Source organism: Agelaius phoeniceus, chromosome 1, assembly GCF_051311805.1.
Source record: "Agelaius phoeniceus isolate bAgePho1 chromosome 1, bAgePho1.hap1, whole genome shotgun sequence".
Taxonomy (NCBI): Eukaryota; Metazoa; Chordata; class Aves; order Passeriformes; family Icteridae; genus Agelaius; species Agelaius phoeniceus.
The window spans coordinates 128227046-128241495 of NC_135265.1; the positions used below are offsets into that span (position 1 = coordinate 128227046).

Genomic DNA, 14450 nt, shown 5'->3' on the forward strand with positions numbered 1-14450 from the left:
CTGAATGTTTCAGTACCTTGCCATTAGTGATGTACTTGCAATTAATTTTTAGAAATTTCTCTGTAAATGCTTCCTCCTCTTCGGAGGTGGATGATACCACTCTTGAAGGACGAACACATGCATGTGCTGGTGAGACAGCTGACTCCTTCTGCTGGACTCCATCTGAATCCTGAAAGGAAATAGAAAGAAACAAAGAAGAACTTAGCATCTTGCTTTTTTCAATATCAATTCCTGGAGATTTTCTGCTGTGTAATTTGACCAGTCAGGTAACTGATGGACAGATTATAAAAGAACTGCCCCAACAGGGACTCAAGGATTGAAACTGATCACCAAGACAGCAAACAGTCTTCAAGGCTAGGCTGCATAGGGGTGTGAGTAACCTGGTCTAGTGGAAGGTGTCCCTGCCTACAGCAGAGGGTTTGGAACTGGATATCTTTAAGGTCCCTTCCAACCCAACCTAGTCTACGATTCTAAAAAAGATTAAAAAAAAAATCACATACACAAATGCTGAATAAGTTTGAACACAATGATCCTGGCAATGTTTCTGGCCCATATTCTACTCTACCCATTCAGTTCCCATTTTTCCAGTATTTTAACAAGGCTGCTTTGGAACAGTGTCAAGGGCCTGGCTCTAGCCAGGGTAAGAAACATGCCTTCCCTCATCTGCTGAGCCTGTCATTTCCTCACAGAAAGCAATCAGTGTTGTCAGGTATGATATAGCCTTGGTAAATTCTCTTTGGCTGTTTCCAACAATCTTTGTCATTCACATGCCTGGATTTAACTTTCAGAGGATTACCTTCATTACTTCCCTGGGAAGATAATAGAGTTATCTATCTCACTATCTATCAGTATATCCAACTAAGTAGTGCACACGGAACCCTAGGGACAGGACAGACAATGAAAAAATTAGTTTTCAAATGAGAGATAAACAAACAGTAGACAGCCTTTACCAAAGCCTGTTTTATAGCCACAGAAACCCTGTTTTGGAGCTTTACCCACATCTAAAAGCCTCAATTTCATACATAATTGCTATTTTTAGTTACAAATACAATATTACTATTTTTAGAAAACAGGAACTCCCACATTCCCTTTGGTTTTCTGCTTTCCTGTTCAGTTCTATTCACCAGTACAGATTGCAGATAAATGCCCTTAATCATATCTAGGAACATTATGAACAACTGTTTTCAGTTCATCATCTCTCACTACTTTAGCCTTTGCCAGCATCTTTCAACCTTCATTACAGATCAACCAAAAAACCAAAACAATATACAGAACACTAAATTGAATTTTGGCGAAAAAAGCTAATCAAGGTATAATTAGGAAACAAACCTCCTGGAGATTAATTCTCCTTCCACATATGCCTTCCTACTGAAAACTACAGGGTCACTCTTGTGACACATAACTCAGCAAGTGGTTCTGAAAGTGCTCAGCTGATATCCAAGTCCACTCTGAATAAGCCAGCTATTTCTCATCATATTGCCAACATGACACAATCTCAGATCCCAGTATGGCCTGGGAAAGTGAGGGGCAGTGGGATGCACCACCACAATGGTAGACTTTCCAATTTAATGATGATGCTTTTGTCACTACGTATTATTTTGAAGTGGAATTTAAGGTTAATAGGTAGCAAAGCATATAGGATCTTCTCAAATATGTGCCTAAGACTGCTGAATGAATCTTTCAAAAACCCAGCAGCACCAGAAAAGCTTCAAAATCTAAGCTAGTTCTTACACAGTCTGACAGCAATAAAATTATTGAAATACACAATAAAAGCTTAAGCATAGCAAAATTAAAACAAAACAAAAAAAATAAAACCAACAAAAAACCCCTACCAAAAACTCCCCAGCTTTAACAAAAAGTTATGCAGGTCTTTTATTACCCACATAGTGGTTTGTATCTAGCCTTATGTCTGTGGCAAGCTACTCCAATTTTCAATGAAACAAAAGAACAAGAGTCAACAACAATCAAACAAAAGAACACGTCAGCTTATTTTTGACTGAACAGGCATTCAGATATTTGTTAGCCTTCTTATTGAATTTGTAACAAAAAATCACTGATTCTATTGACCAGAGCAGAGAGAAGACTCCTTTACATTATATAAGCAGAGGAACACATCTTTACCTTGAAACATGCTCAAATTTAAACTGCAAATCTGGAGTCAAAACTGGGGGACAGTCAAAGAAGATAGAAATCAAGAGAGCATTAGAGAATGTATGTCTCTCCTTCATAATGATAGCAATCAGCAAAAAGAGAAAAGAAACCATGAAAGACAGGTGCTATGATGAAGAACAAAACCCTCCAGCCTTAACTGCTCACACAGAAGTAGAGTGTCTTTTGAGCTGTTAGAGAAGACTGAAAACAAAACCAAACACACACAGACCACACTGACAAGTACAAGTGATTTCTGTTCCTTCATTTTCGGACAAATATTTCTTCTTTCCTTAGATGTACTTTGAAAGGCCTCAGAAAAAAAATAATTACATTACATATTGTCTCATTGCTAATTGGACCTTCCTTGAAGCACTTAAGAATTGCTTGTGATGATCCATGACATGTAACAAGATACTTTATTGTTGCATAACTATTTTGTGCATCAGTTAAATGAAATTTAACATTCCAGTTGTTACTAGCATGGGACTGACTGCATTAAATGAAAAAATCTTTTGCAGAAGAGGTTTTTAAGTATTTTAATTTACTTTCTTTCTTCTACACTTGCAAGTTTTTATCTCTCATATGAGCATACAGTCAACAAAAAGTTTTCAAACAAATTACAGGTATGATTACATCTCCTTATCTACTCTATGCTAAGAGATACACAAAATAATTGACAAAAGAAAGCATAAGGTATTTTTCTGGCATGGAATCTGTAGGAAAAGCTCAGATTTCCAATAGTAAAATTGATAACTTTTCCCTGCAGTAACTTCTTACAGCATATGTTACATGGATAGGTTTTTCTGAGACTGATATAGTTAGAAGATTTATGATACAAGAATGTATTCTTGCAGGCGAGTTTGCTTACTGTGCTACACTACCCTCAGTTTGCCATCAAACACAAAAGAAATTATTCAGCACCAATGACAGACATAAAAACTGGCATGCTAAGACAGAGAAATGAGATCACAGCAAAACCAAACAGTGATTCTCAGCAGAAGGGCAACCATAGACTTTGCAATGCAGCTTGGGAACCTCATCAGCAACAAAGCAATCTTTATATTTAAACTTGGCTGGACCAAGTCATATAAGCAAATAATTCAATGCTTTAAGTCTCAAACTTTCCTAAATTTTGAGGACACAGAATCCTGGAACAGATGTTTGACAGTTTGATTGAGTAGTGTCAAAATATGCTAACAAGAAAATTTCTTATTTGAGAGAAAAAGATAATAACTGAGAAAAGAACAGTGGTGACGCATGAAGAAACATCCAAATGAGATCATAGCAGCAAAAACTGCAGAGCAGCTCAGGCTCAAATACTGAATCTTCCTGGTTGGACTGTTCCCTATGGGATGCTGCTGACAGCAAACCAGTATTCCTGGAAAGACATACTTCTTTCTACAACGCCAGCTCCAACCCAAAAATCTCCATTTGAGCTGAATTACAGCACAATACAGATTGCTAAACATTTTTAGCATTTTGAAAGTCTACAAATGTAGAACTACTGAGTAAAAGTCAGCTACAATTAATTCTGCATTAGTCCTTCACCAAAACCCCTTTTTAAACTTCATTTTGCAACATGAAACTAGAGAACCTCCTCTGACACCTCTAGAGCAAGCAGGGGGAAACTGAGCATTCCTGCCAATACATCTTGTCTGCCAAAACCATCAATAAGATTAGAGACAAATGTTTAATAAGCTCTGAAATGTAACAAATACAGAAATGCAACAGTAACTATTAAAGATTTCTGTGTGCAATGACAGTATTTTGCTACAAGTAATTTGCTGTCAAATCAGTTTTCACATTGAAAACTATAATTTAAAAAGATCAAAATCTTGTATTTACTTTTTAAAATGAATAATTTTACTTTCAACTCCAAATACTGTCTAATACTTTCTCCCCAAAACAAAAGGACAGTTTAAGAAGAAAGCATAGCATCTGTAACATTTATCTTGTATCATTTATATGTAAGGGAAAATTAATTTTAAGGACAATAGGTATACCTACATTTACTGTAGCCTTGTCAAGCTCTGCTTCGGAAGATGTAGGTGATAGGGGACTTACAGGACTTAGAGAGGGGGAGCTGTCCACACTAGATATGTAGTCTGGGTCAGGAACATACAAAATCTATAAAGAAGATATAATGTAGTTAGAAGTCAGTTATGCTTTCATATTTACTTTAGATTTCCCACCAGTTTAGGTATATTTACTATGCTTTCTCGAATTAGGCTACACAAAACCGTTTCTGCTCCCATTGCTTTTAAAAAAAATTATGAGGGAAAAAGCAAAGCACTTGAAATTTTAGCACTTCAAGTTTTAAATGCTATATTGATATAATTTTGATTTTTAGTCATAATAACAGAGGAAGAGGTTCAGATAGAAAGCATTAAAAGTATACAGCATGACAGAAATAAGAGTGTCCAAGGAAGATGTGTCCAAATATTTCTCTTGCTATGACTCTACTTTTTGAACAATAAGGAAACAGACTCACTGAATATATAAAAAAAAATTTCAACTGAAAGTATTCACACTTTAAATACATTATTTCAGCCATGACAGGCATTCAATCTACCTAGAGAAAGTTCTGCAGCAATCAAAAATGAACACAGAACTTTATCAAACAAAGGGCAAATACCAAATGGCTGATACCAAAGTTGACCTATCACTTGTTTCCAGGCCTGGCTTTTAAGGAGAAGTGAAAATTGAAGGCAAAAACAGGAGGGGAGAAAAAAGGCAACAGTGACCTATAATAAGTGAATGGTAATTCAAATACTGCTGGTAAAAACATCAAGTTTCCTAAGCGGAACATAAACATTATTCAATTTATTAAAAGAGAATTGCAGGCAGTGATATACAGTCACAGAATGTTGCTTGTAAGCTCTACCCTGAATGTGTCTGCTGAGCTAGAGTTCACAAACAGCTTGCTATATTTGCAAAGCAACAATGTGGCTTGTATCTAAGTGTTATTATTGTACCATTAAGCACATCTAGTTTTAAGAGTCCTCTGATCTTATATAAGGGACACAGGTAGCTTCCTTATGGGTTTCCTTTTAGGCAGTTATTTAATAGGCACAAGGAATAGACTTGAGAAAAAGGAAAAATTCTTTTACAAAGCCAATAAGAAAATCACTAAGAGAAGTACTTTAGCACTCTGGTAGGAATGAGAATTCTAGTAAAAGAGGACTTTGTTGAATAAGTAACATATATAGTGCAATAGTACCTGTCCAGGAACGACTGCTCTGGAGAAAAGCTTATTTAATTGAACCAGTTCATTGGGTGTTGTATCAAATTTCAAGGCAATACTGTTTAAAGTATCTCTTGATTCCACCTGTATCAATTGAGGAAAAACAAACAAAAAAAAAAACAAACCTGTAAGAAGTTAGTTCAAATAGTGGCTTACATATTTTAGCATGTGTAGATTTACCAAGATTCTGATGAACTTTAATATCTTTATTTCTTATGACTGCTCACCCCCACAAAAAACAACAAAGCCACCACAAAAAACATACCTACCCCCTAAATATTAGTCTACTGCAATCCCATGTAAAAGCACACAGCTTCCCATTTTTTTTTCCAGTGGCCAGAAGTGTCAGTCACACAGTTTGAGCTGTCAGCTCAGCTATTGCACCAGAACTTCTGATCTACAAATGCACTGCTGGTTACCATTGGGCAATATACCACGGACTGGGTTCACAGAATGATTCATTCCCTCTCTTCAACTGCTTTTCTCCACTTTTCACCTACAGAAAAGCTGAAGAGTTCTCTCAATAAATATAAACACACCCTCTTACTACTGAATTAAGTTTCTGTTAGACCCTGACTTTCAGGTAAAATCCATCACTGAGAAAATGCACAAATGCTGAAGCAAAGCATGTCAACTACTATGACAGCAGATGGAGCATAAGCTTTTTGAGAAAGTGATTCTGTCGTGGTTTGAGAGGAAGTAAGTTTTCTGGGATGCTGTGGTCACACCAATAGGTGCTCAGATTTGAATATTGGCACCTGGTTTGGCCACTGGGGACATGGATTGGCCTCTGAGAACACAGGGGTTAAAAGCAGAGCACTCCAGGGGGAAGCTCTCTTGGGTTCTGGCAGGGAAACAGGTCAGACCTCCCCTGGCCCAGCTGCCGGCTGGGCGGGGATGGGGAAGCCATGTGGCCGGGTGAGGTAGGCCTGGGCCTTGGACAGAGATGGGAGGTGAAGAGGCCTCGAGGATGGAAGGGTGGGAGAAGCACTAGGAGGTATCTGGCAGCACCCCCCCAGGAGAGAGAGAGCATACAGCCTGTGCCTGGGACTGTGCTACCTTGAAACTTGTAACATGTGCCGGCAGCATGGCTGAGGAGAAGAAGGGGGGGCCTAGCGAGAAGGTGTCCGGCCGCTGCGGGAGTTCCTGAGCAGGCAGAGCCCGAGTTTTTAACCCTTTTTTGGACAATGAAAACTTTGCAGAACATTAACTTTTCCTAGAAGAGAGATAGAGATGAAATGGAAGAAGGAAATGTGCAAGTGTGAAGGTCTGGGCAAGTGAAAGATGTCGGAAGAGTAGAGAATAATCTTAGGTGGGAAGAGATGGAGTAGCTTTAGCTGGACTTTTCTTGTTATAGCCATGGACAGAACCATGTTCCTTGTGACACAGAGACTGCATCCAGGGGGAGGCAATGGCACAGAGCCAAGAGGGTTCAGTGTTGGTACCCCTCAGCCCCAGGGGGTGAAATTTGGGGGGGACAGGTGTCCTGAAGGTGAGACCGTGCTCTTTTTGGTACGGGACAAAGCATCCTTAAAAGGACAACCCTAGAAGCAGCTCTGGTCCATGGGCAGTGGTGAGAGCACTGGACAGTGAAGGAAGATGTCACGGATGGCAAATGATCTCCGGGAGGTGCCACGAGTGACATGGAAACACAGGAGGTTTCAACGGTGTTTCCTGGGGAAGCCTATGGCACAAGGACTCCTCTCCTCTTGATGAAGTGAGAATTGATTATCTAAAGGGTGGTGATGGACTGAGAGTTGGTGATTTGGGGGATGGATGTATTGGAAATTTGGTGGGGGGAGGAGGAAATGTATTTGGAAGGTTTTCGTTTTCCCTGTGTGTTTCTTTTTACTTAGAGTTGTAGTTTAGTTAACAAAGTTTTCTTTTCTTTATTTCTAAGTGGGGGCCTGCTTTGCTTATTCCTGGTCACATCTCACAGTAGACACCAGGGAGAATGTATTTTCATGGGGGCACTGGCATTATGCCAGCCTCAAACCATGACAGATTCCCAAACAAAGAAAGAATTTTTTTTCAACCTCAGATTCTGACCTCCATCTCCCAAAGTGTAGTCATAATTACCTACTAGAAAAAAGCAAAAGGAAAAAAGTTTTACACAGAAAGACTATTTCAGAATAAAGAATTCAAAGCCTTAGAAATAATAGAATTACAAGAAACAAACAACTAAAAGGTTTACTGCATAATGGCACAAGACTTCATAAACACCAGGAAAAAATAGATTTTATCAGTTAAGACAAGATGAAGCCATATGAGCTAAGATATATTTGCAGCTAAATGTAAACAGAGCTAGAGAATTCTTTTCCATATAATTTTGTAAAAATGCACTTCTCAACCTAGATTCACTAACAAAAAGATATAAGCATTGCCAAAGAAAAGGCAATTAGCTTTTTTAAGATAGGATTAGAAACCTATTTTGAATTTTTTTATACAGGAAGCCAATAAGCTAAACAAAGCAGCAAACATCTTTCTATACTAGTATTTCCAATATGGAAGACTATTGTAGTAGCTCTCAGTCATTCAGTACTGTATGATCAAAGATACTAAAAAAAAAAAAAAAAGAAAAAAGAAGAGTATTTTCATATGCCATGTTTCACGCTGTATTACAGAAGAAATCAGAACAGGACTGTAAGAAGACCAGGTATGTACTACATGCCCCACAGACCATAACAAAACTAACCACCAAATCATTGAAGAGTAAGGTTTCCATCAGAAGCTCTACATGATACACAACGTTTGCTAAAACAAAGTGTGAAGTGAAATTCAGAAGTTTTGCCTAAGTTTGTGCTCACATAAATGTTGAAGGGCAACAGCTGCTAAGTAAATCTTTCTTATGTATCACTTAATCATTGAAGCAGGTGAGATTTTAGACTAACTTATGCCATAAAACAAATTAAAAGCATTCAAACCACAAAGTTTAGGCATGCATTCACTCTTTACAACCTTCTGAAATAAAAACATCTTGTGAAATAGCTTGGCAACTAAAGGGTTTCTCTCACTCATGACAAACACATTGGCAAGTATAAGCTTCCTTTTTGTTTGGCTGTCAAGTTTGCACAGGCAAATTTCCACACTGCAGGGGACTTCAGGGACCAGCAGAGATACCTTCTCAAAACAAGCTCAATGACACTGCTCACGTAATTCCTGAAATATCTTCCTAGATTCCAAGGCCTATTTTCCAGTTCTCAGGCCCTCTACTGCTCTAAAAAGTAGAATCTGAACAGCCAAAACCTCAAAGAATAATTTTGTAGAAAAGCACAGAACTAACAAGATTTGAATAGTGCCGTGGATTCCCAGCTTTTCCCCTATCAATTAACTACTACAAGAGAAGGCAAGAAGTTATTCCTTCCCTCTAAGAAAAGAAGCTTTCTATATATTGAGGTAGCTACTTAAATGCTATTCTGAATGTTAAAAATCTTATATAAATATTTGAATATTAAATCTTCATTAAGAATGCACCCATGTTTCCCAGGTGCACTTACGTATAACAGCAGACAGAGAACTTCAGCCACCATTATCTCTGGTTCAAACTACCTTCATTTCCCCCAGATCAACAGCTGGTAAAGTTATTAAAAACTTTATTCTACTGGTATTTTAATGAATTCTGACTTCACTCAACAGTCAGAATTCACTCATTCCTCCATTAAAAATTAAACATCAAATACATATGAATCAGAGTGAAGAAATAATTTTTTTATTTCAACACTAGGTGTCCAAGAGCCAGAAAATCAAACATAGTTCAAGAGCATTGAAACACACTAACAAAATTAAACAGACAGGAAGGCTAAAAAAAAAAGGTGAGAACAAAAGGGCGCAAATAGCACAGGTTTGGCACTGTACTCAAGCTTTTAGAAATACCAATTATGACCATATTAACTAATTGTTAACAGGCCTAATTTATATAATATGCAACATCAGCAAAACAAACCCTGTAAATATCATAAAGCCAGCATCAAAAATAATTAATAAAAGACACAGATGAAGTAACATCACCATTATGATCTACATTTCCAATATTCCCCAAAGCAAGTTAAAAGATGATGACAATGGCATGCTCAAAGAAAAGTGGCCACCAAAAAAGAACACACTCCTTGGGTGTGAAATGGAAGAGCCAAGAAATTAAAAAAAAAATCACCAAAATTCCTAAGTGTGTAGCTTTCTAAATAGTATTTAAAGGTTTACAATGGCAATAGAACTAGTGACACCAGAAGAGAACCCTTAGCACTCTCTACATACAGGTAGAAAACTCAGTCTCAAGCCTACGGTCTACTAAAGGCTTCTGTGACCTTCAGGAATTGATTGGACTCTTCCTTAACCTGGACAACATAATCTGTGTATTAAGTACTTACTACTTCAGGAGAGCACAGCCTTCAATCTCCAGAGAGATAAAGGGAAATCTTAGATTAGATCTCCAACACTCATAAACCAGATCATTCATTTCAACTACTCAGTTACAAACATTTTTCTAAACAAAAATCAAACCTATCTGTAAATAACCACAATTATTTCTTTCTTCTCCTCAAAAGGAAGAGCAGTTAGAAGGCTTTCACTGAAGTCACAAGCCTGCTAGCATGCTACAATCACTGGTGTCAGTAAGCAGCCCTCTGCTCATGCTCCATTATTCACCCGGAGCTGGCTCTTCTGACACCTACAGGCAGGCACCAGTTGTGTTCGTATAAGATGGAACACAAAAGGCTGAAGGGGAAAACATATGGCTTGAGCAGCAACTGTGAATTCTGAAATAACAGACAATATCAACTTGCTCTAATACGCTGACTCACATTGAGGAAAGGATAAACTCTATTAAAAGATATCTGTTCACTGTCTAAGCAGTACCAGCAAAAATGAACCAGTTTTGTCTGTATCCTTTAGAGACAGTTCAGGACTTACTTCCGTTCATTAGTACTGCATCTGTTGACATCTTCTCTCTGCTGCTACATACAGAACAGCAGGTTCAAGTTTTCATGCCTTGGGAATTTTCAATTAAAATCTTAAACATTAATGCATTCTGTCTTTAGCTTTAAAGAGAAAATTTATTTTATTGTTCATTTGTCCCATAGTAATTTTTTTTCTAAAAAAATTCCAGTATGAAGTCTACTTCCTATTAAAACCCCATAGTTTGCACAAGAGAGATGTCAACTCACTCCAAACTTCACGAATACAAATAAGACCTCCCCTCCTAAAACCTTGTCGCCATTGGAAAAATTAACATATTAAATTATTATCTTAAAAAAGGCAAAAAAACGCACTAATTTCAACAATGCTGGAAGGTGAGGGGGAGTCTGGTTTCTGCCTTCACTCTCTACTACTTCTCAAAGAAGCAACACATGCAGGTATATAAATACACGTGTGTGCACACATATGTTGTCACTGTGACAGGAAGTAGGATGAAGTCAGAAACAAGACACAAGTGCACCTCTTCACATATAATAAAGTAATAAATGATAACAGTAGCAAATTACCACAACAGCTACCAGATCTCTCTTACAATAAGCATAAGCTCAGTTCCTAAAGGTTATATCCGTGCATTTTATTAAAATACATGCACACAAATTAACCTAACATGATGCTACTCAAGTGTTTCATGAGCCTCGTGAGTGAAATGTACAGCAAGACCTGACAGAATACAGGATTTGTGAAGCTGAAATGCACCATCTTACATACATGCTACAGGCTCTTTTAGAAGGTGGACTAAGTTTAATGACAAAAAGCCTTTGATTCCTGTGAATCATCTTTTTTGACTCACAAGGAAGTGATGCATACTTCAGTACATATTAAGAAAGCTATTTTTGGATCTAAAACTCCACCTACTGGAACACAAAAACCTGCAGAAGTACATGACTACTTGACACAAACACACACCAAGTTAAAAAAGGAAAGCTCGTTGCTTTTACTTTGCCTGGAATGTTACATACCAAAGTAAAAGCACTCACATGGTGGCAAGAACCAAATTACTGGATTTACTGAGTATGGATGCCAGTAATACAGAGCTACACCTGACTGTTTTTCCCAAGTATTTCAGACCAAATAGAGTTAATATAACATCAACAACAGTCACATTTACATTAACATTCTTCAACTGCTAGAATCTAAGCAGCAGGAATTTCTGTTTTGAATTCCAACTTCAAGGAAGTCTTTAGAGCAGGTTAGAAATATATTCAAATTCCAATAAAAGCCACGCTAATGAAATGCTTCTCGCTCCACTACACACTTACTCTGTCTCTATCCAAAAGACTATCACAGTCCTTTCAGTACTTAAGCAATTAAGTACTGAGCTTGGCTTAATGTAACAGAGCTAAGTCTTCCCTGTATCTCTTATTCTTGGACTAAGAGAACACCAAGAGGTCAAGTGAAGACTTTTCATAAAGCAGTTGTCATTTTTATTCATCATGTCCAGCTTCAAAAGCTTTTAAAGATAACTGTGGCAGACCATCCCTAATTTAACATCAACTCTATAAGCATTATTTATAGGCTTAATTGTATTTCCAGTACATAACACAAGACAGATACTTCTCACTTCTGTTTCCCTTAGTAACCACAAATATGAGAGCTGACTGCAGCACAGTTTGAGGGTCATTTCAAGAACAGAACAGGGAGAGAAAGGCTCCATTTTCAGATACTGATGCAGAAACTGAGTTATACAGTAAAAGGCACAGATCTACAGCAATTATTATAAGATACCAGGAAGTCAGTATTCAGTATTCAAGATGCAGCTTCCCTTTACAACTTTATTCTGTTATTTCTCCTGACAGCAACAGTTTAATAATAATGCTGAAAGCAGAGAACTTGCACATAATTATATAACTATCGCTATTTGTTTCTAACTAGTTACCTAAAAGTGAACCAGTCAACAGTTTGATTAGCTTGAAATTTCTAAGGAAAAAAAAGGCACTTAAAGGGAAAAAACAGTATTAGTACTACTAGCTAATTCCCTGATTTAATTTCTGTCAAACTAAACTATGAGATACACAGAATTCTAACATTAAAGGCAATACACATTACAGTTTTGCTTATATTTTGTAAGGCAACTTTTTAGCCTGCATTTGCTTTGCAGTAACATTCTAACAATAAAGCAGTAACTTACAGAATATTCAAGAGTCCCTCTAGGTTTTTGAAAAGACATTCGTCGCCCATCTTTCTTGTCTGGGGTCTTCTTCTGGCCAGCATCTGAAAAAAATTGAGGCAATGCGTGTGTTAAATTCATTTTCCTCTCTCAGTACTGTCACAGGCTGCTGACTACAGCCCCGTGGGCAGACATCTAATCCACCAGTTACACAGCTTACTCCTGCTGATTCCAACAGACACCAGCTGCTAAAATAGGGACTTCATTCCTCTGCAATGCTTTAAGAATTTGACCAATACAAACAACTGATAACTGGAAACCAACTAACTGCAGAAGTACTTGCTGCTATCCAAGAAGCGATTAATGAAGACTAAATAGGACATTGAACCCATCAGGGAAGAAACATTTCTGGAATTGCTGTGTTTGATTTTGTATCATACCCAGTCTGCTTTCATCTGAGGGGAGATATTTTGTCACTGTTTGATAATTACAGAGTATTTAAAGCTTTTTTATAAAACAAAGAGCATTAGTATTAAATTCATAATTATCCTATCTGTAGTTAACACACAGAGCTAGTAAATAAACACTAAAGATTCTACATAAATTGTACAAATGAAAAACTTATTTTTATTGGGGCACTGTATGTTGATGACCTGTTTCACAGGCTAAGCAAGCAACCATCTGTAACTAAAGTATGCTCTACTATTTTAAACTAACTGGCTTGATATTTATGATAATCACGATGCAGCTGTGTAGTTACATGGTTCAAAAGAAAGCACATACAACTCTAGAAAAGTGAGAGTTTTAATATCTGCATCTATACACACACACGGATTTTTTAAATTCATCTCTTCAACCACATGGCCTCCACCTTCAACAGTCAAGTATCTGCTATTAAGGAGCCCAAAATACTTATATGAATGAGACATTAAGTTTTCATGCTACAATGGGATTAGTTATACTTCCATTTTGATACATTCAAATTTTTTACCATAATTTACTCAAATATTTCAAGCTAAATTCAATAGAAGCAAGAAACCTTATAAAATGTATTTAAAAATATTTTAGCTTGGCTACATTGAGAATAGAATATTTAGTATAATCCATTTAAGCATCACCTGAAGTACTAAGGAGACATGCTATAAACCAACAGCATCTTTAGTGCACTATTAGATTTAATTAGTATCACAGCTCTGACACTGGAAGAAACTAGACAAGTATCAGTACAACTTTCCTGCACTCCCTCCCAAATTTCTACATGGATAGCCAAAACTATTAAAATATAGAGGGCAGGGAAATCACAATACAAATTACACAGCAAGTTCTGCCAAAGAAGAAGAAACAAAATGAAATCTTGAAAAAAAAAAAACCAAAAACGCACAAGAGAAAACCTACCTCAGAAATATCTTATATTTGCTATATAGGACAAGCTGCACAAGACAACAAAATAGTGATTTCTAGCAGACCCAACATAAATAACCTCCTGTGGTACTCTTTATATAGATAAAAAAAGAATATAAACTTTGGTCTAATTCATCGGTTTTTATATAGCCTGAGGAATAATGCACCCATACCTAAAACTGATCCATGGATGGTATTAATTTTGATACGTTTTTATAGCTATGAATAACATTGAGAACTAAGCCTACTTCTAAAAAGTCTCTAGCAATTCTACAAACCTATACACTAATTCTGCACACTGCTATCTTCATTCAACACATTAAAAGGTACTTCTTCCCTTATTTACTAATAGCAGCTTTTTAGAACTTAGTTGGAGGAAACATTCATTTCTGATTATACTCATAGCGTTTAAACTTACTACAAATGTCTCTGAGGGAAATGAAGCCAACTCAGTAACAATAAAATACACTAGAAGTTTGTGTGTAGGCTTAGTAGCAGCCAACATTCTCCTCGTCTAGGTCAAATATTTTGTTAGCAAATTTTTTACCTGACCTTGCAGCACAACAGGTGCCTCCA

General features: G+C 37.1%; 1 protein-coding gene across 13 annotated transcripts in view; it reads right to left on the minus strand.

The window, feature by feature from the left end:
* The window catches only part of OXR1 (oxidation resistance 1), a 355773-nt gene that overhangs the window by 50778 nt on the left and 290545 nt on the right, over positions 1 to 14450 (minus strand). For 11 of the 13 annotated variants that reach the window (XM_077186970.1, XM_077186973.1, XM_077186980.1 and 8 more), the window contains 4 exons: positions 12495 to 12577; positions 5372 to 5479; positions 4159 to 4278; positions 17 to 169 (listed from right to left, as the gene is read on the minus strand). In XM_077186970.1, coding sequence (XP_077043085.1) covers positions 17 to 169; positions 4159 to 4278; positions 5372 to 5479; positions 12495 to 12577 — 464 coding nt within the window. The remainder of the gene's footprint in view (positions 1 to 16; positions 170 to 4158; positions 4279 to 5371; positions 5480 to 12494; positions 12578 to 14450) is intronic. The other 2 variants (XM_077186998.1, XM_077187006.1) reach the window with 1 other exon arrangement.